A 22458-nucleotide genomic window follows, 5' to 3' on the forward strand; every position below is an offset into this window, starting at 1 on the left:
TGTCTGTAAACAGTTGTTGGAAAAATTACTTGTGTCATGCACAAATTAGATGTCCTAACCGACTTGCCAAAACTATAGTTTGTTAACAAGACATTTGTGGAGTGGTTGAAAAACTAGTTTTAATGACTCCAACCTAAGTAAGTGTATGTAAAGTTCCGACTTCAACTGTACATATGAGATGAGTAAAGCAGTATGTAAACATGATTAAAGTGACTAGTGTTCCATTATTAAAGTGGCCAGTGATTCCATGTCTATGTATATAGGGCAGCAGCCTCAAAGGTGCAGGGTTGCGTAACCGGGTGGTAGCCGGCTAGTGATGGCTATTTAACAGTCTGATGGCCTTGAGATAGAAGCTGTTTTTCAGTTTATCGGTCCCAGCTTTGATGCACCTGTACTGACCTCGCCTTCTGGATGATAGCGGGGTGAACAGGCCGTGGCTCGGGTGGTTGATGTCCTTGACGATCTTTTTGGCCTTCCTGTGACATCGGGTGCTGTAGGTGTCCTGGAGGGCAGGTAGTGTGCCTCCGGTGATAGGTTGGGCAGGCCGCACCACCCTCTGGAGAGCCCTGCGGTTGCAGGCGATGCAGTTGCCGTACCAGGTGGTGATACAGCCCGACAGGATGCTCTCAATTGTGCATCTGTAAAAGTTTGTGAGGGTCTTAGGGGCCAAGACGAATTTCTTCAGCCTCCTGAGGTTGAAGAGGCGCTGTTGCGCCTTCTTCACCACACTTGCTGTGTGGGTGGACCATTTCAGATTGTCAGTGATGTGTACACCGAGGAACTTTAAGCTTTCCACCTTCTCCACTGCGGTCCAGTCGATGTGGATAGGGGCATGCTCCCTCTGCTGTTTCCTGAACTCCACGATCAGCTCCTTCGTTTTGTTGACGTTGAGGGAGAGGTTATTTTCCTGGGCCCTCACCTCCTCCCTGTAGACTGTTTTATCCTCAAAGCAGGCAAAGGTGTTTAGCTTGTCCGGGAGCAAGACATCGGTCTCCGTGACGTGGCTGGTTTTCCCTTTGTAATCAATGATTGTCTGTAGACCCTGCCACATACGTCTCGTGTCTGAGCCGTTGAATTGCCACTCCACTTTGTCTCTGTACTGCCATTTTGCCTGTTTGATTGCCTTGCGGAGGGAATAACTACACTGTTTGTATTCGACCATATTCCCAGTCACCTTGCCATGGTTAAATGCGGTGGTTTGCACTTTCAGTTTTGCGCAAATGCTGTCATCTATCCACGGTTTCTGGTTTGGGTAGGTTTTAATAGTCACCATGGGAACAACATCCCCTATACACTTCCTGATGAACTCAGTCACCGTGTCCATGTATACGTCAATTTTATTCTCAGAGGCTACCCGGAACATATCCCAGTCCGCGTGATCAAAACAATTTTGAAACATGGATTCCGATTGGTCAGACCAGCGTTGAATAGACCTTAGCACGGGTACTTCCTGTTTGAGTTCCTGCCTATAGGAAGGGAGGAGCAAAATGGAGTCGTAATCTGATTTACCGAAGGGAGGGCGGGGGGGGCCTTGTAGGCATCTCGAAAGGGGGAGTAGCAGTGGTCTAGTGTTTTTCCAGAGCGAGTACTACAGTCAATGTGTTGATAGAACTTTGGTAGTGTTTTCCTCAAATTTGCTTTGTTAAAATCCCCAGCTACAATAAATGCGGCCTCAAGATATGTGGTTTCCAGTTTGCATAAAGTCCAGTGTAGTTCCTTGAGGGCCGTCGTGGTATCGGCTTGAGGGGGAATATACACGGCTGTGACTATAACCGAAGATAATTCTCTTGGGAGGTAATACGGTCGGCATTTGATTGTGAGGTATTCTAGGTCGGGTGAACAAAAGGACTTGAGTTTCTGTATGTTATCACAATCACACCATGAAACATACACCACCGCCTTTCTTCTTCCCGGAGAGTTCTTCATTCCTGTCTGCACGACATTACTTTCACTGGCATAACAGGTTATGTGCAATGAAACTAGACCCATTCAGGCTGTAACCGTTCAGGTAGAAACTAATATGGCATAGCATGAACATTACAATCAACTCAATACAGATAAACCGACGTGACAAATCAGGAGAACTAGAAGAAAAGAGAAGTGTTGGGACCAGCACCGATGTGGAAAACAGGAATGCAGTCTACTGCGTTACTAACATTAGCTAGCTATAGCTAGTGGCAGTGCATAGTGCAGTTGGCAAGATAACTATCTATGGCCACATGACCTACCAACATATTTTTTTGCGGCATTTCTCCTGCTGTGTTCACCACTGAATTAAATACCTGATATTGTCATCAGACCCTGTAACAAATTTGAACACAAGTTTCAAGTTTTAATGTCACATGCACAAGTACAGTGAAATGCCTTTCTTGCAAACTCAAAACCCAATAATGCAATAATCAATAACAATGTATTCATATAAAAAAACACTTGAGAAATAAGAATAGGAGATATGAGATACACAATAAAGTATGTAAGTAAGTAAGCATACCATATACAGGAAATATTGAAAAAGTCCGTTCCAATACCATATTTGCAGGGATACTGGAGTGATGGAAGTAGATATGTACAGGGGTATGGGGACTAGGCAACAGGATATAACATATACAGAGTAGCAGCAGCTTGTATGTGAGTGGGTGTGTGTATAGTCAGTATAAATGTATGTGCATATTATGTGTGAGTGAGCAAATTATGGAATGAGTGTTTGTGTTGGAGTGACAGTGTGTGAGTGTGTAGGTGCCTGTGAGTATGCTTAGAGACAGTGCAAACATTGAAATAAAAGGTCAATAAAGATACAAGGTTAACTCAGATAGTCCGTGTAGCTATTTTGTTAGCTATCTATCAGACAATGCTTGGGGATAGAAGCTGTTCAAGAGCCTGTTGGTGTCAGACTTGATGCACAGTTACATCATGCCATGCGGCAGCAGAGAAAATAGTCAATGGCTTGGGTGGTTTGAGTCTTTGATGATTTTCCGGGCTTTCTTTTCACACTACCTGATATAGAGGTCCTGGATGGCTGGGAGCTCGGCCCCAGTGATCTACAACCCTCTGTAGCACCATGCGATCCAGGGCGGTGCTATTGCCATACCAAGCAGTGATGCAGCCAGTCAATACATGTATGCTCTCAATGGTACAGCTGTAGAACCTTTTGAGGATTTGAAGGCCCATGCAAAACTTTTTCAACCTCCTGGGGGGGAAGAGGCACTGTCACGCCTTCTTCAGTACTGTGCGTGTATGTTTGGACCATTTTAAGTCTTTACTGATTTGGACACCAAGGAACTTGAAGCCGCCCGTTGATGTGGATGGGGGCGTGATCGCCCCCCCGTTACCTGTAGTCTACGATCATCTCCTTTGTCTTGATCACGTTAAGGGAGAGGTTGTTATCCTGGCACCACACGGCCAGGTCTCTGACCTCCTCCCTGTAGGCTGGCTCATTGTCGACGGTGATCAGGCCTACCACCGTCATGTCGTCAGTGAACTTGATGATGGTGTTGGAGTTGTGCCTGGCCATGCAGTTATGGGTGAACAGGGAGTACAGGAGGGGACTGAGCACGCACCCCTTAGGGGCCCCCATGTTGAGAATCAGCGTGGCAGATGTGTTGTTACCTACCCTCACCACCTGGGGGCGGCCCGTCAGGAAGTCCAGGATCCAGTTACAGAGGGAGGTGTTTAGTCCCAGGGTCCTTAGCTTAGTGATGAGCTTTGAGGGCACTATGGTGTTGAACGCTGAGCTGTAGTCAATGAATAGCATTCTCACATAGGTGTCCTTTTGTCCAGGTGGGAAATGGCAGTGTGGAGTGCAATAGAGATTGCATCATCTGTGGATCTGTTGGGGCGGTATACAAATTGGAGTGGGTCTAGGGTTTCTGGGATAATGGTGTTGATGTGAGCCATGACCAGCCTTTCAAAGCACGTCATGGCTACAGACGTGAGTGCTATGGGTCAGTAGTCATTTAGGCAGGTTACCTTAGTGTTCTTGGGCACAGCGACTATGGTGGTCTGCTTGAAACATGTTGGTATTACAGACTCAGTCAGGGACAGGTTGAAAATGTCAGTGAAGACACTTGCCAGTTGGTCAGCGCATACTCGGAGTACACGTCCTGGTAATCCGTCTGGCCCTGCGGCCTTGTGAATGTTGACCTGTTTAAAGGTCTTACTCACATCGGCTACGGAGAGCATGATCACACAGTCGTCCGGAACAGCTGATGCTCTCATGCATGCTTCTGTGTTGCTTGCCTCAAAGCGAGCATAGAAGTAATTTAGCTCGTCTGGTAGGCTTGTGTCACTGGGCAGCTCGCGGCTGTGCTTCTCTTTGTAGTCTGTAATAGTTTTACAAGCCCTGCCACATCCGACGAGCGTCGGAGCCGGTATAGTACGATTCAATCTTAGTCCTGTATTGACGCTTTGCCTGTTTGATGGTTCGTCTGAGGGCATAGCGGGATTTCTTATAAGCGTCCAGGTTAGAGTCCCGCTCCTTGAAAGCGGCAGCTCTACCCTTTAGCTCAGTGCGGATGTTGCCTGTAATCCATGGCTTCTGGTCACTGTGGGGATGACGTCATCAATGCCCTTATTGATGAAACCAGTGACTGATGTGGTGTACTCCTCAATGCCATTGGAAGAATCCCGGAACATCTTCCAGTCTGTGCTAGCAAAACAGTCCTGTAGCTTAGCATCTGCATCATCTGACCACTTCTTTATTTACAGAGTCACCTGGTGCTTTCTGCTTTAGTTTTTGCTTGTAAGCAGGAATCAGGATGATAGAGTTATGGTCAGATTTGCCAAATGGAGGGCGAGGGAGAGCTTTGTACGCTTCTCTGTGTGTGGAGTAAAGGTGCTCTAGAGTTTTTTTCCCTCTGGTTGCACATTTAACATGCTGGTAGAAATTAGGTAAACAGATTTAAGTTTCCCTGCATTAAAGTCCCCGGCCACTAGGAGCGCCGCCTCTGGATGAGCGTTTTCCTGTTTGCTTATGGCCTTATTTTATTAATTTAAATTAATTTTTTTACCTTTATTTAACTAGGCAAGTCAGTTAAGAACAAATTCTTATTTACAATGACGGCCTACACTGGCCAAACCCGGACTACGCTGTGCCAATTGTGCGCCGCCCTATGGGACTCCCAATCACGGCCGGTTGTGATACAACCTGGAATCGAACCAGGGGGTCTGTAGTGATGCCTCAAGCACTGAGATGCAGTGCCTTAGACCATTGCAACACTCGGGAGGCTTATACAGCTAGTTGAGTGCGGTCTTAGTGCCAGCATCGGTTTGTGTTGGTAAATAGACAGGTACGAAAAATATAAATGAAAACTCTCTTGGTAAATAGTGTGGTCTACAGCTTATCATGAGATACTCTACCTCAGGCAAGCAAAACCTTGAGACTTCCTTAATATTAGATTTCGTGCACCAGCTGTTGTTTACAAATATACACAGACCGCCACCCCTTGTCTTGCCGGAGGCAGCTGTTCTATCTTGCCGATGCAGCGTATATCCCACCAGCTGTATGTTATCCATGTCGTCGTTCAGCCACGACTCGGTGAAACATAAGATATTACAGTTTTTAAGGTCCCGTTGGTAGGATATCCGTGATCGTAGTTTGTCTATTTTGTTATCCAATGATTGTACGTTGGCTAATAGGACTGATGGTAGAGGCAGATTACGCGTTCACCGTCAGATCCTTACAAGGCACCCCTACCTACGTCCCCGATATCTCTGTCTCTTTCTCATGCGAATGACAGGGATTTGGCCCTTGTCGGGTGTCTGACTCGTTAAAAAAAGAAATCTTCATCCAGTACGAGGTGAGTAATCGCTGTCCTGATATCCAGAAGCTATTTTCGGTCATAAGAGACGGTGGCAGAAACATTATGTACAAAATAAGTTACAAATAACACGAAAAAACACACACAATAGCACAATTGGTTATGAGCCTGTAAAACAGCAGCCATCTCCTTCGGCGCCATTCTTACAACAAGTAGCTAGCTAGCTAACTAGGCTAATGTTAAATATGACGTTGTCGCTCAACAGCAAGCAAGAAACCCTGTAGCTAATGTTACTAGCACGTAGCTAGCTAAAGGCACAGCAGGCAGCAGGCTGCACATCCGTTTTCAGATTTAACATTACGATGAAATAGTCGTGATAATTTTAAGGAGAACAAAAACGACTTACATTTGAACACCACGGCAGAAGCTTCGCTAATCGCCATCTTCCAAGTTCTTTTGTTGTTTACTTGAAGAGAAGTGTGTAGCGAATTCTACTAGATGAAAAGTCGAAATGAGTATAACATCTTGGCATTTAAAGCATGTTAGATTTTTGAAAATTCAGATAAAACGTTATATTTTTGCATAGTGAGATTGTGTCATGTGCGATTGCGTTGTTTCCCGCTATTCGTTGATTTCGATAGCACATCCCCATATCTAATTGATCAGCTGTTGTCAAAGCCAAAATGAGTATGGCATCCGGACATTTAAAGTATACTAGATTTCCGGAATGTCACCTACTATTAAACTTTCTTATTTCTAGCATATTCAAACGGTCTACTATTTAGGACGCAAGTATGGTATTCGGACAGTTTCTCCAGAATTGAAAGCGCTGTCCTTTGCTCTCAGTTCACGACATTTGACTTGAATCTCCTGTTGACGTCACACTGTCTCCATTGCGTTCAGAGGTTTGAGTAGGTTGAAGCTTGTGCATAGCTCATCATGAGTAGCGATGCTGATCTGTAAGAAGGGTGAACTTCCTCGCATACAAGTACTGGTGAAACGCACTCCAAAAATGATGCCTAGGGCTTCACGTTCTATCTGTGGGTAGTTACTTTCTGCTTTGTTCAATGTCCTAGATGCGAAAGCAATTGGCCTCTTCACCGGAAGGCATGATCTGGGACATGATTGCTCCCATACCATACGGACAAGCGTCACAAGCTAGTTGGATGGACAATGACAGGTCGAAGTGTGTCAGTGCCTCAGATTTCATGAGTGTTTCCTTGGTTTTCACGAATGCTTCCTCGCATTGTTCATTCCATTTACATGTTTTGTCCTGACAAAGCAACTGATGCAGCGGCTTCAGCTTCGTTGCTAAACTCTGAATAAAGCATCCGTAGTAATTCAGTAACCCCAGGAAAGAACGATGAGCCTTGATTATTTCACATGGCAATGTGGAAGCTAAAAGGCTAGCAAGCTTGCAGTGTTTAGCCAACTTGCTAGCAAGGGAAGACAAGCCAAGAGAGACACTTATTTTGCTTTCAAAACAAATGAGAAGACAACAAGAAAACCTCTGTCACTCCCTTGTGAATGTTGCTATTAGGGAGTCTGGATTGGTGAGGTATTAAAATCAAATCAACATTTATTTGTCACGTACACAGATTTTCAGATGTTATCGCAGGTGTAGCAGAATGCTTGTGTTTCTAGCTCCAACAGTGCAGTAATAGAAAACAGTACACAGATAATCCAAAAAGTAAAAAAGAAAGAAATATCATAACGAGCAATGTCAGAATGCGTAATATACAGTGCATTCGGAAAGTATGCAGACCCCTTGACGTTTTCCACATTTTGTTACGTTACAGCCTTATTCTAAAATGGATTAAAATATATATGTATCTTATCAATCTACACACAATACCCCATCATGACAAAGTGAAAACAGGTCTTTAGAAAGTGTTGCAAATTTATTAAAAATAAAGTAAGTATTCAGACCCGAAATTGAGCTCAGGTGCATCCTGTTTCCATTGATCATCTTTGAGATGTTTCTACAACTTGATTGGAGTCCACCTGTGGTAAATTCAATTGATTGTACATGATTTGGAAAGGCACATACCTGTCTATATAAAGGTCCCACAGTTGACAGTGCATGTCAGAGAAAAATCCAAGCCATGAGGTCGAAGGAATTGTCCATAGAGCTCCGAGACAGGATTGTGTCGAGGCACAGACCTGGGGAAGGTTACAACAAAATTTCGGCAGCATTGAAGGTCCCCAAGAACACGGTGGCCTCCATCGTTCTTAAATGGAAGAAGTTTGGAACCACCAAGACTCTTCCTAGAGCTAACCGCCCTACCAAACTGAGCAATCGGGGGAGAAGGGCCTTGGTCAGGGACCAGAAAAAAACAGATTCTCTGGTCTGATGAAACCAAGATTGAACTCTTTGGCCTGAATGCCAAACATCACGTCTGGAGGAAACCTGTCCCCATCCCTACGGTGAAGCATGGGGGTGGCAGCATCATGCTATGGGGATGTTTTTCAGCGGCAGGGACTGGGAGACTAGTCAGGATCGAGGTAAAGATGAACAGAGTATAGAGAGATCCTTGATGAAAACCTGCTCCAGAGCGCTCAGGACCTCCGACTGGGGCGAAGGTTCACCTTCCAACAGGACAACGACCCTAAGCACACAGCCAAGACAACGCAGGAGTGGCTTCAGGACAAGCCTCTCAATATCCTTGAGTGGCCCAGCCAGAGCCCGGACTTGAACCCGATCAAACTTCTCTGGAGAGACCTGAAAAAAGCTGTGCAGTGATACTCTGTACTTTGCTCCGTTCATCTTTCCCTCGATCCTGACTAGTCTCCCAGTCCCTGCCGCTTAAAAACATCCCCACAGTATACTGCCACCACCATGCTTCAGATTTAAACAAAATATCTTTCTCTGAGCAATTGTATTAGTATAAAATAATATATACTGAACAAAAATATAAATATATGTGTTGGTTCCATGTGCTGAAATAAAAGTTCCCAAAACAATTTCATACGCACAAAAAGCTTATTTTAGAGAATTTGGCAGTACATCCAACCAGCTTCACAACCGCAGACCATGTGTATGGCGTCGTGTGGGCGAGTGGTTTGCTTATGTCACCATTGTGAACAGAGTGCCCCATGGTGGCAGTGGGGTTATGGTATGGGCTGGCATATGTTACGGCCAATGAACCCAATTGCATTTTATCGATGGCAATTTGAATGCACAGAGATACCGTTACAAGATCCTGAGGCCCATTGTCATGCCATTCATCCGCCGTCATCACTTAATGTTTCAGCATGATAATGCAAAGCCCCATGTCGCAAGGATCTGTACACAATTCCTGAATCTGAAAATGTCCCAGTTCTTCCATGGCCTGTATACTCACCAGACATGTCACCCATTGAGCATGTTTGTGATGCTCTGGATCAACAGCGTGTTCCAGTTCCCGCCAATATCCAGCAACTTCGCACAGCTATTGAAGAGGAGTGGGACAATATTCCACAGGCCACAATCAACAGCCTGATCAACTCTATGCGAAGGAGATGTGTAGCGCTGAATGAGGCAAATGGTGGTCACACCAGATACTGACTGGTTTTCTGATCCCCACCCCTACCTTTTTTTAAGGTATCTGTGACCAGATGCATGTCTGTATTCCCAGTCATGCGAAATCCATAGATTAAGGCCTAATGAATTTATTTCAATTGACTGATTTCCTACTATGAACTGTAACGCAGTAAAATCATTGAAATTGTTGCATGTTGCGTATATATTTTTGTTCAGTATATTTGTCCAAATGTTATGAGCATACAACAGAACTCAGTATTTGCATTATTTATTTTATAGTCCTTTTTGCTCATCTTTATCAAGGGTGTCAATAATTATGGGCCAGACAGTAGGTGTGATGTCATTACTCTACTACAATGAGGGGTTGATATTGATAGAAATGTGTGCAGATTAGATGTATTGGTTTATCTGTGATGAAAGGCTGACATGCCGCTGAACAATCAGTTTCTGTTGAACAAACATTCACCTGTTGTTTCTACACATCTTTTTCTGAACATATGCAACTGATTTCAAAATAAAGCATATTTATTTTTCATGGAGGCGATCTCAACAATGAAAATATGTTCACTCGATTGCCTTATTAGCTGATGACTTCAACAAAAATACTGTATATTAGATTTCCATGTATACTCTATCGACTTGGCTCTGGGGTATTTATGTATGTTTTCTCAGGGTTAAATTGTTTGCTCAAAATGCTTTAAAACACGTTTGTCAATGAATTTCTATGAATTTGCACATGAGCAGGATGTAGCTTCAAGAGAGGATAGGTCATGACTGCATTGAAGTCAGTAAAAATGTATTCAACTCAGCAAAATAACTTGAATGATTTACAAAGCCCACAAATTATATGGTGCACTGGCTTTATAGGACTTTATAGTTACTTGTCATCTCATTGAAACATTTTATTTTATTGTAAAGAAATTACCAAGTACAGTGGCTTGCGAAAGTATTCACCCCCCTTGGCATTTTTCCTATTTTATTGCCTTACAACCTGGAATTAAAATTGATTTTTGGGGGGTTTGTATCATTTGATTTACACAAGATGCAAAATATATTTTCTTGTGAAACAAACAAGAAATAAGAAAAAAAAACAGAAAAATTTAGCGTGCATAACTATTCACCCCCCCCCCCCAAAACGTCAATACTTTGCAGAGCCACCTTTTGCAGCAATTACAGCTGCAAGTTTCTTGGGGTATGTCTCTATACGCTTGGCACATCTAGCCACTGGGATTTATGCCCATTCTTCAAGGCAAAACTGCTCCAGCTCCTTCAAGTTGGATGGGTTCCGCTGATGTACAGCAATCTTTAAGTCATAGATTCTCAATTGGATTGAGGTCTGGGCTTTGACTTGGCCATTCCAAGACATTTAAATGTTTCCCCTTAAACCACTCGAGTGTTGCTTTAGCAGTATGCTTAGGGTCATTATCCTGCTGGAAGGTGAACCTCCGTCCCAGTATCAAATCTTTGGAAGACTGAAACAGGTTTCCCTCAAGAATTTCCCTGTATTTAGCGCCATCCATCATTCCTTCAATTCTGACCAGTTTCCCAGTCCCTGCCGATGAAAAACATCCCCACAGCATGATGCTGCCACCACCATGCTTCACTGTGGGGATGGTGTTCTCGGGTGATGAGAGGTGTTGGGTTTGCGCCAGACATAGCGTTTTCCTTGATGGCCAAAAAGCTCAATTTTAGTCTCATCTGACCAGAGTACCTTCTTCCATATGTTTGGGGAGTCTCTCACATGCCTTTTGGTGAACACCAAACGTGTTTGCTTATTTTTTTCTCTAAGCAATGGCTTTTTTCTGGCCAATCTTCCGTAAAGCCCAGCTCTGTGGAGTGTACGGCTTAAAGTGGTCCTATGGACAGATACTCCAATCTCCGCTGTGGAGCTTTGCAGCTCCTTCAGGGTTATCTTTGGTCTCTTTGTTGCCTCTCTGATTAATGCCCTCCTTGCCTGGTCCGAGAGTTTTGGTGGGCGGCCCTCTCTTGGCAGGTTTGTTGTTGTGCCATATTCTTTCCATTTTTTAAATAATGGATTTAAAAATGGTGCTCCGTGGGATGTTCAAAGTTTCTGATATTTTTTTATAACCCAACCCTGATCTGTACTTCTCCACAACTTTGTCCCTGACCTGTTTGGAGAGCTCCTTGGTTTTCATGGTGCCGCTTGCTTGGTGGTGCCCCTTGCTTAGTGGTGTTGCAGACTCTGGGGCCTTTCAGAACAGGTGTATATATACTGAGATCATGTGACACTCAAATAAAGTCCACCTGAGTGCAATCAAACTAATTATGTGACTTCTGAAAGTAATTGGTTGCACCAGATCTTATTTAGGGGCTTCATAGCAAAGGGGGTGAATACATATACATGCACCACTTTTCTGTTAATTCTTTTTTATAATTTTTTGAAACAAGTTATTCTTTTCATTTCACTTCACCAATTTGGACTATTTTGTGTATGTCCATTACACGAAATCCAAATAAAAATCAATTTAAATTACAGGTTGGAATGCAACAAAATAGGAAAAACGCCATGGAGGATGAATACTTTTGCAAGGCACTGTATATCGTTCAATGGTAATAACACAGTTATAACCCATTGTTTGTACCAGAATAATAATTGGAAGTATCGTTTAACTCTGGAAATCTTATACGTTTGTTCAAGGTCAAACAAACAAAAGTCAATCATAGTAATGATAATAATTTATTTAGGTAGAGAATTCTTTGGCAGTGAAGAAGTACACAGAAAGTTCATGAGAGAAAAATCACAAGTGCTTAATGAGAATCAAGACAGGGGGAAATCGCCCACAGAGTAAACCTTGCCTAGCCTTTAATAGGACCAATAACAGACCAGTGCACTGCTCTCAGTGAAATGGCCAGAATGTCAGTATTAGAGAACGAGTGTTCTAGCCATAACCACAGTGTGATGGAGAGAATAGGTATGAAAAAGAGGAGTGTATATGGCACAGTAGGGACAGCATTCTGTGTGTGTGTGGCAGATGGGGTGGTGGTGTTAATGCTGGTTAGGCAGTGTGTGGGAGCCGGTATGGGATTCTGTTAGTGGGAGGTGTGTGTGTGTAGAGGCCTGGGCACAGGAGGAAATGAGTTAGTGTCATAGTGTGGGCTAGTGTGATTTTTTTAAAAATATCGTCTGTGACTCAAACTATTGGGAGTGAGTGATTGGCTGAAGCTCGGTGCACAGGGGGCTGCAATGTTCAGAATGTTGTAATGTAAGAGCAGACATGACTGCCTATTCTGAATGACAGTCTGTTCTGCACAGTACATTTCCATCTGAACGTTTACTCAAACGGAGCGAAACGCAGAACTTGAATGTCGTTTTTCATCACAAAATCGGCGGCTCTTTTTAGAACGTAAGCCTGCCCAGTTGCTTGCTACGCAGATTTTCTCCACCAAAATGTGGAAATGCAATGTATTATTCCTTGTGTGAGGGTGGGGGCACTGTTGTGTAGATAATGAGGCTGTATTTTACCACCAAACTCACTTGGTTGAAATGGAACCCCAAAAAATAGATTTTGTTCCTTTCTCTTTTGGCACAAAGTTGTTTCACACACTGATGTAGTGGTACAAAAATAATAATATGGGAAGGGGGTGTGGGTGTGGGTAAACTTATCGCCAGTCGTGGTGCGAAAAGTAAAGCTCTTTATACTTTCAATACATTTTTCCGCAAAACGTTACCCTTCACTACACCACTGGTTTCACGAAATAATTAAGTCTACATCTATCAATTTGCTCTAAAAATCAGCACCAGTGTTGCTATAAATCCGTGAAAACAAAAGTGATGGAAGTATAAACGCTGTTCCTTGATCTGATGCTATGAACCAAAGTAGCCTATTTTGCATTGATAACTAAATATAATCTCAGCGACTGTTCAAACAATAAACCAAACAACAGTATTATAGCCTTATTAGAATCCCCCCCCCCCCCCCCCCCCCCCCCCCCCCCCCCCCCCCCCCCCCCACAAAAGGCATTTTGTTTAGAAGTAATAACTACTTGTATTTCGTGGCTATTTTTAAATGGTAAAAACTGCTGCTAGCCATGTGCTTTTTCTCCATGAGCAAAAATGATGACATTCTATCTTTAGCTGATATGGGAGCGAATACATTCAAGCAGCATATTAAACTGGAATAATGTTGTAGGTTACACTGGCAAGTATAATAATATTTGCCAGGGCATTTATTTAATTATATTTCTGATTATTTCACATGGGGAAGATATCGGAGGCTAGCTTGCTTGCTGTTTTTAGCCTACAGCCAACTGGCAGGCACAAAATGAGGTACTGTAAAACAAACCGAAACTTTCATTACATGTAGCTATTATTCAAAAATGCAGTTGGTTTTCTTTTAAATTAGCCAACAGTGGTAGTTTTCAACGTGATTCTTCGTTTAATCACAAATGGGAAGACAACAAGAAAATCTCTGCTATCGCCGCCTTGTGAATGTTTATAAATCGGGGGTCTAGGAACACATGGACCGGCGAGGGTATCATGTTACCAAAAGGTGCGCGTTGCTCTAAAAAATGTGACTCCACCCAAGTGCACATGGTAAGTGACGGAGTGTTCTGTAGATAGACCTTAACCATGCACCCTCCTGAATAAACCCCAGTACTCATTAATGTAATGTGCACCCACTGAGCACTAGAGTGGCAGTCTGTCCCTCTGTCACGATTCCAAATGCAGCACAGCAAATCTGGCACTGGCTTTTTTCTGACAATCTGAATTCACATATAATTTAAGAACATCGTCCTTTGTAACCCTCTCCAAGTTTGTTGATACATATTTTTCTTTCTTCTGCCCTGTAAAAAAACAAATCAGAGGAAAACAAAACTATACTTCATTTTGTGCAGAGGTGAAAATAAGAAGATGAGATGAGAGTAGGTCACTCATTCCACCTCCTGACGTCACCTAGCCACCAACAAGTGCATCTCTATTAGGACTGCTAATCAGTGCGGCAGGCAGCTCAATCCGGGCCTCACATAGAGACCCATCCTATGTGTCACTACACCATACAGATGAGATAGGACAGCTAAGCAAGTTCAAAAAGAAAGGACTTGTTAAAACCAAGTAGGAACCTATCAGAATGCCTCTATAATGGCATTCGTCACACAGCTCACAATATGAGAGGCGCAGTCCGGTGTGTTACACACAGTGCACACAATGATGTGAAGGAAACAAAGAAGGAACATAATGACATCACACAGCTCCTGTCAATCAATCACCCAGATTAACACTGACACAAGAGTTCATCATTCATCATCATTAATAAAGGCAACAGGACTGGACATCTCAGTCTCACTCTCCTTCCATGCTCCCATCTCCCTCTGAATGGGACACATAACACAGACATCACAGGAAAGAAAAGAGTGGATAAAAAAAGCTGAATACTGATGGAGGGCAGGAGTCACTCCTCCTGCGTGTGCAAAACCTCTTCATGTGGAGAGAGGCAGGTTGGGGGGGGGGGGGGGGGGGGGGCACTGTCTCGCTCTGCCAAAGGCATCTATATTCTATATGGCACTGCAGTCCCACTACACATCCATAATAGTCCATAGGGGTTGGGGGGTGACAGGGATTGGAAGGCCACAGGCTGCTACTGGAGTTGGGGGATGTGTGTGAGTACTGAGAGGTGGGGGTCCGATTGGGGACAGGGGATTTGGGAATAGGGTATTCAGAGTCTATCATCTCATTGACTTCAACTCATTCCCCCATGCCTGGTCCTTCTCAGTCTCCCACCCCCTCCAGTCTGGGGTCCCTCCAGGCCTCATGCCCTTGTCCTGGGAGTCACAGTGTGACCTTGCTGAGGCGCAGAGACAGGCTGGAGCGCTGCTGGGCGCGGGGGAGTGTGGAGGCGCAGCGACTTCTCAGCTGGACCGGCCTCCCCGCAGTGCCTCGCACACGCAGCAGGAAGTCAAAGTTGGCTGAGGTGTTCATGGCGTAAAAGACGTTGGCGTTGTCTGGAATCACCAGCTCTGAAAAAGGAAGGTTTTTTAAATGACTTTTTCACAATATTATCAAAACTCAGAGGCTAAAAAGAGTGTCAGGGAGAATGTTTGTACCTCTCTCGTCAGAGATGACCTGCACCAGCTCGTATCCCTCCCCAGGCTCACTCTCCAGGTTGTGTTTGGCCACAGCTCTAGAGACCACTGCTGGAGTCTTATCCTGACTCGTCAACTGGGGAGGAAACAACACAACATATTTTAATATCAAAATCAGTGTGAATCGTCACTTTTGAACCACCTTTAGAGACATTTTCACAATCATAATCACACATCTTAACATGAGACGTACCAGGATGCTCTTGTAGAGGTTGCCGTTGCCCTGCTCCAGGCTGACTCTGATGATACAGGCGTCCTGGGCCTGGGTGTTGTAGGCCGGGGGCAGGGGGGAGGAGGGGGACATGGGTGTCAGGGAGACAGAGCGACGGTGCATGCAGGGTGGCCCGGGGAGAGAGGGAGAGGCCGGGGTCACTGGAACACTGGCTGAGGACGAGGTGGTGTCCATGGAGTGGAGAGAAGTACAGGAGGAAGACTCGGACAACTGGAGACACACAGATGACGCATAGTAGTTAGCACACAAACGACCTCCATATTGCCAACCTTTTGGATATAATTATAACTTTATTTGCACACATTGGTAAACAAAATACAGAATAGAAAGAAAAAAAACAATAGGGCTTGCGCAAAACCCCCACCAACTAAATACAACAAAAATACAACACAAGTATCTTAGTGCCATACCTTGTTCTGCTGAGTGTCGGAGGTGTGTATAGGTGTCATGGCCAGGCCCTCGCTTTCTGAAGGGCTGGAATCACTGGACGACACGCTTACTGAGTCCATGCTCTCCCCAGAGCTGCCAGTAGGGGGCGACTGAGGTGTTTCCCTCACCGGGGAACTCACTGCCGAGGAGTCTACACCCAGAAACAGTCTGACAGAGAAAAAAAGACAGGTAAAAAAAAAAAAAGGAACACATCGGTCAGATGGATCTAATATAAACAATGATTTAATAGATTCCTGTTAAAACATCAATATTATGTCAAAGGCTAAGGTTCCAAAACTGATTGTAGTCAGATGAATTCTACACCATTACAATAATGTCTATTATTCAGGGTAGATTTCTTTTAAATCTAAATGTCAAGTACAGTATATGTTATAATTCCTCCAGAGTGTACTTACAGGCTAAGTCTCTTGACCATGCTCTTGCGAGGTTTGGGTGAAGTAGGACTGCTGTCTCCCACTCCTTCAATGTCACAAGACATGGCATAGCTGCAAGAGAAACCAAAAATAATCATGACATCACTGCTACCAGTCCACTTAGCCTGAGTAAAACAATCAGAAAGAAAGATAGAGCAGCGGATAGAGAGAGCTGATGTAGTGATATATATAGTGTGAATGATTGATGATGTTTGTACCTCTCCTCCTCACTGTGCTGGGGCTGGCTCTTGAACCAGCGCAGGAAGGCAGCGTCAGCACTCAGACAGTAGCTGTTACATGCAGACTGCAGCAGCTTGATCTGAGCTATCACCTCAAACTCCTGAAAGAGAGAGAGAGAGAGATCAATGTCAGTCATGTCAATTGAGCTGACACTACTAACATGAATTACTTTTCCTAATCACCTAATGAGTGGTTTAGAACAGGTTGAAAATTACACTCACCCTTCGCCTCTTCTCAAAGTTGATGAGCCCACCCTGCAGAAGACACAAAGAGGACACTGTGAAAGATTGAACTTTCATACCACGCTGGGCTGCCAAGACAAACAGCGGTGGACTTCTCCAAAAACTGCCAAACAAATTCCTCACATACTCATGGAAACTCATCCTCTAGTTGCAAACAGTGGTCACAACACACAAGGAGTCTCTACAACCACACATAATGAGTGAGTAGGATGATAGTAAGGCTCACCTCTACTAGGTCTGGCAGAGCAGTATCTAGCATGGTCAGGTCTGTCAGGAATGTGCCCAGGTAAGGTATCGTCCCCTGCATGGCACCCTGGGAGGAGAGACAACACATAGGTTAAACCATCCCAATACATCAGCAGGCACAGCCAAGCATCTCACTTTTACCCCTTTCCTGAAACGGAAACAAACAGGGCCGCAAACTCATTGTGCCAGTGACTTGTAGCTTGCTCCATCTCTCACCATTTCCTTCTGCAGCTGGAGTCGTTTGTGAGTGCGTTTCTGGTGATCCTTAGCACAGCCTTCCAGATTGGCAAACTTAGAGGTGCCCTCCTGTAGGGGAAAGAGTAGATTGTGTAAATATCAAATCACTACTTGAATCAATCAATTAATCATCAATCAACCACTTCCTCAACATCCACAATGTCTATGGTATTCCCAGGGAAGAGTCTCACCCTCATCAGCAGCTCTCGGCTGGTCAGGTAGTTGTTGTGATCTGAGAAGATGTCTGATAGTTCCTCGAACGTAGACATGCTGTCTCTGTGGAAATGACATAGAGAAAGGTTAGAACTAATTGGGAATGCATAGGAACTACATCACATGAGTTGTGACTAATCAATTCATATGCATTCAGCTTGTGAAAGACCCACTTGTGCACGCAGGACCAGGCCCTCTTCAGTCTGTAGAGTGGGTTGGACTGCAGTGCAGATACGATGGCGTGCAACGAGGAGAAGTTCTTACGCATGCGACACTCCTGAGCGACGTCTATCCAGCGCTGGATGACCCGTGCCCTGAGGTGTGGGCGGATCTGGCGTCGGTGCAGTATGGTACTGACCACACATGCTGCCACAGCATTGAACTGGGTGATGGTGGCACGGATGGTGGAAGCACTGTGCTTGTTCTGCTTCTTATCCCTCTGGGACCAGATGGAGCCCAGGCAGTGATGAGGAACAACCTTCTTGAACAACAACTGGAAACGGACAAACAATGAGACTATTAGTATTAAATAATATGCCATTTAGCAGACGCTTTTATCCAAAGCGACTTACAGTCATGCGTGCATACATTTTTGTGTATGGGTGGTCCCGGGGATCGAACCCACTACCTTGGCGTTACAAGCGCCGTGCTCTACCAGTTGAGCTACAGAGGACCACATTAAAACTTTTAAAGTACCGTTGAAGTCTGAAGTTTACATACACCTTAGACAAATACATTTAAAAACTTTGTTTTTCACAATTCCTGACATTTAATCCTAGTAAAAAAATCCCTGTCTTAGGTCAGTTAGGATCACCCCTTTATTTTAAGAATGTGAAATGTCAGAATAATAGTAGAGAGAATGATTTATTTCAGCTTTTATTTCTTTGCCTCCTTGCTCGCACACGCTTTCAGTTCTGCCCACACATTTTCTATAGGATTGAGGTCAGGGCTTTGTGATGGCCACTCCAATACCTTGACTTTGTTGTCCTTAAGCCATTTTGCCACAACTTTGGAAGTATGCTTGGGGTCATTGTCCATTTGGAAGACCCATTTGCGACCAAGTTTTAACTTCCTGACTGATGTCTTGAGATGTTGCTTCAATATATCCACATAATTTTCCTTCCTCATGATGCCATCTATTTTGTGAAGTGCACCAGTCCCTCCTGCAGCAAAGCAGCCCCACAGCATGATGCTGCCACCCCGTGCTTCACGGTTGGGATGGTGTTCTTTGGCTTGCAAGCTACCCCCTTTTTCCTCCAAACATAACGATGGTCAGTATGGCCAAACAGTTCTATTTTTTCCAAAAAGTATGATCTTTGTCCACTGTAGTCTGGCTTTTTTATGGCGGTTTTGGAGCAGTGGTTTCTTCCTTGCTGAGCGGCCTTTCAGGTTATGTTGATATGGGACTCGTTTTACTGTGGATATAGATACAGTGCCTTGCAAAAGTATTCATCCCCCTTGGCGTTTTTCTTATTTTGTTGCATTACAACCTGTAATTTAAATGGAATTTTATTTGGATTTCATGTAATGGACATACACAAAATAGTCCAAATAGGTGAAGTGAAATGAAAAAAAGAACTTGTTTCAAACAATTCAAAAAAATTAATAACGGAAAAGTGGTGCGTGCATATGTATTCACCCCCTTTGCTATGAAGTCCCTAAATAAGATCTGATGCAACCAATTACCTTCAGAAGTCACACAATTAGTTAAATAAAGTCCACCTATGTGCAATCTAAGTGTCACATGATCTCAGTATATACAGTGGGGAGAACAAGTTTTTGATACACTGCTGATTTTGCAGGTTTTCCTACTTACAAAGCATGTAGAGTTCTGTAATTTTTATCATAGGTACACTTCAACTGTGAGAGACGGAATCTAAAACAAAAATCCAGAAAATCACATTGTATGATTTTTAAGTAATTCATTTGCATTTTATTGCATGACATAAGTATTTGATCACCTACCAACCAGTAAGAATTCCGGCTCTCACAGACCTGTTAGTTTTTCTTTAAGAAGCCCTCCTGTTCTCCACTCATTACCTGTATTAACTGCACCTGTTTGAACTTGTTAGCTGTATAAAAAGACACCTGTCCACACACTCAATCAAACAGACTCCAACCTCTCCACAATGGCCAAGACCAGAGAGCTGAGTAAGGACATCAGGGATAAAATTGTAGACCTGCACAAGGCTGGGATGGGCTACAGGACAATAGGCAAGCAGCTTGGTGAGAAGGCAACAACTGTTGGCGCAATTATTAGAAAATGGAAGAAGTTCAAGATGACGGTCAATCACCCTCGGTCTGGGGCTCCATGCAAGATCTCACCTCGTGGGGCATCAATGATCATGAGGAAGGTGAGGGATCAGCCCAGAATTACACGGCAGGACCTGGTCAATGACCTGAAGAGAGCTGGGACCACAGTCTCAAAGAAAACCATTAGTAACACACTACACCGTCATGGATTAAAATCCTGCAGCGCACGCAAGGTCCCCCTGCTCAAGCCATCGCATGTCCAGGCCCGTCTGAAGTTTGCCAATGACCATCTGGATGATCCAGAGGAGGAATGGGAGAAGGTCATGTGGTCTGATGAGACAAAAATAGAGCTTTTTGGTCTAAACTCCACTCGCCGTGTTTGGAGGAAGAAGAAGGATGAGTACAACCCCATGAACACCATCCCAACCGTGAAGCATGGAGGTGGAAACATCATTCTTTGGGGATGCTTTTCTGCAAAGGGGACAGGACGACTGCACCGTATTGAGGGGAGGATGGATGGGGCCATGTATCGCGAGATCTTGGCCAACAACCTCCTTCCCTCAGTAAGAGCATTGAAGATGGGTCGTGGCTGGGTCTTCCAGCATGACAACGACCCGAAGCACACAGCCAGGGCAACTAAGGGGTGGCTCCGTAAGAAGCATCTCAAGGTCCTGGAGTGACCTAGCCAGTCTCCAGACCTGAACCCAATAGAAAATCTTTGGAGGGAGCTGAAAGTCCGTATTGCCCAGCGACAGCCCCGAAACCTGAAGGATCTGGAGAAGGTCTGTATGGAGGAGTGGGCCAAAATCCCTGCTGCAGTGTGTGCAAACCTGGTCAAGACCTACAGGAAACGTATGATCTCTGTAATTGCAAACAAAGGTTTCTGTACCAAATATTAAGTTCTGCTTTTCTGATGTATCAAATACTTATGTCATGCAATAAAATGCAAATTAATTACTTAAAAATCATACAATGTGATTTTCTGGATTTGTGTTTTAGATTCCGTCTCTCACAGTTGAAGTGTACCTATGATAAAAATTACAGACCTCTACATGCTTTGTAAGTAGGAAATCCTGCAAAATCGGCAGTGTATCAAATACTTGTTCTCCCCACTGTATATACACACCTGTTCTGAAAGGCCCCAGAGTCTGCAACAACACTAAGCAAGGGGCACCACCAAGCAAGCGGCACCATGAAGACCAAGGAGCTCTCCAAACAGGTCAGGTACAAAGTTGTGGAGAAGTACAGATCAGGGTTGGGTTAGAAAAAAATATCCGAAACTTTGAACATCCCACGGAGCAACATTAAATCCATTATAAAAAATTGAAAGAATATGGCACCACAACTAACCTGCCAAGAGAGGGCCGCCCACCAAAACTCTCGGACCAGGCAAGGAGGGCATTAATCAGAGAGGCAACAAAGAGACCAAAGATAACCCTTAAGGAGCTGCAAAGCACCACAGCGGAGATTGGAGTATCTGTCTATAGGACCACTTTAAGCCGTACACTCCACAGAGCTGGGCTTTACGGAAGAGTGCCCAGAAAAAAGCCATTGCTTAGAGAAAAAAATAAGCAAACACGTTTGGTGTTCACCAAAAGGCATGTGGGAGACTCCCCAAACATATGGAAGAAGGTACTCTGGTCAGATGAGACTAAAATTGAGCATTTTGGCCAACAAGGAAAACGCTATGTCTGGCGCAAAGCCAACACCTCTCATCACCTCGAGAAGACCATCCCCATAATGAAGCATGGTGGTGGCAGCATCATGCTGTGGGGATGTTTTTCACCAGCAGGGACTGGGAAACTGGTCAGAATTGAAGGAATGATGGATGGTGCTAAATACAGGGAAATTCTTGAGGGAAACCTGTTTCAGTCTTCCAGAGATTTGAGACTGGGACGGAGGTTCACCTTCCAGCAGGACAATGATCCTAAGCATACTGCTAAAGTGGTTAAAGGGCAAACATTTAAATGTCTTGGAATGGCCTAGTCAAAGCCCAGACCTCAATCCAATTGAGAATATGTGGTATGACTGTACACCAGCGGAACCCATCCAACTTCAAGGAGCTGTAGCAGTTTTGCCTTGAAGAATGTGCAGAAATCCCAGTGGCTAGATGTGCCAAGCTTATAGAGACATACCCAAAGAGACTTGCAGCTGTAATTGCTGCAAAAGGTGGCTCTACAAAGTATTGACTTTGGGGAGGTGAATAGTTATGCACGCTCAAGTTCAGTTTTTTGTCTTATTTCTTGTTTGTTTCACAATTTTTTTTATTTTGCATCTTCAAAGTGGTAGGCATGTTGTGTAAATCAAATTATACAAACCCCACAAAAAATCAATTTTAATTCCAGGTTGTAAGGCAACAAAATAGGAAAAATGACAAGGGGGTGAATACTTTCGCTAGCCACTGTACTTTTGTACCTGTTTCCTCCAGCATCTTCACAAGGTCCTTTGCTGTTGTTCTGGGATTGATTTGCACTTTTAGCACCAAAGTACGTTCATCTCTAGGAGACAGAACGCGTCTCCTTCCTGAGCGGTATGACGGCTGCGTGGTCCC

At 44.2% G+C, this 22458-nt stretch overlaps 1 protein-coding gene across 2 annotated transcripts in view; it reads right to left on the reverse strand.

Moving 5' to 3' along the window:
* Window positions 1-14772: 14772 nt before the first annotated feature.
* Window positions 14773-22458, reverse strand: part of rgl1 (ral guanine nucleotide dissociation stimulator-like 1) — a 34740-nt gene continuing 27054 nt past the window's right edge. For both annotated transcript variants that reach the window (XM_084162900.1, XM_084162901.1), the window contains exons 7-17: window positions 17828-18147; window positions 17633-17717; window positions 17421-17510; window positions 17185-17271; window positions 16938-16970; window positions 16695-16816; window positions 16459-16548; window positions 16024-16210; window positions 15575-15823; window positions 15343-15457; window positions 14773-15255 (exon numbers count right to left, since the gene is read on the reverse strand). In XM_084162900.1, the coding sequence (XP_084019026.1) occupies window positions 15068-15255; window positions 15343-15457; window positions 15575-15823; window positions 16024-16210; window positions 16459-16548; window positions 16695-16816; window positions 16938-16970; window positions 17185-17271; window positions 17421-17510; window positions 17633-17717; window positions 17828-18147 (1566 nt within the window). In that variant the 3' untranslated portion in view covers window positions 14773-15067. The remainder of the gene's footprint in view (window positions 15256-15342; window positions 15458-15574; window positions 15824-16023; window positions 16211-16458; window positions 16549-16694; window positions 16817-16937; window positions 16971-17184; window positions 17272-17420; window positions 17511-17632; window positions 17718-17827; window positions 18148-22458) is intronic.

This window comes from Coregonus lavaretus, assembly GCF_964263955.1.
Source record: "Coregonus lavaretus genome assembly, chromosome: 6".
In the NCBI taxonomy this organism is placed as follows: Eukaryota; Metazoa; Chordata; class Actinopteri; order Salmoniformes; family Salmonidae; genus Coregonus; species Coregonus lavaretus.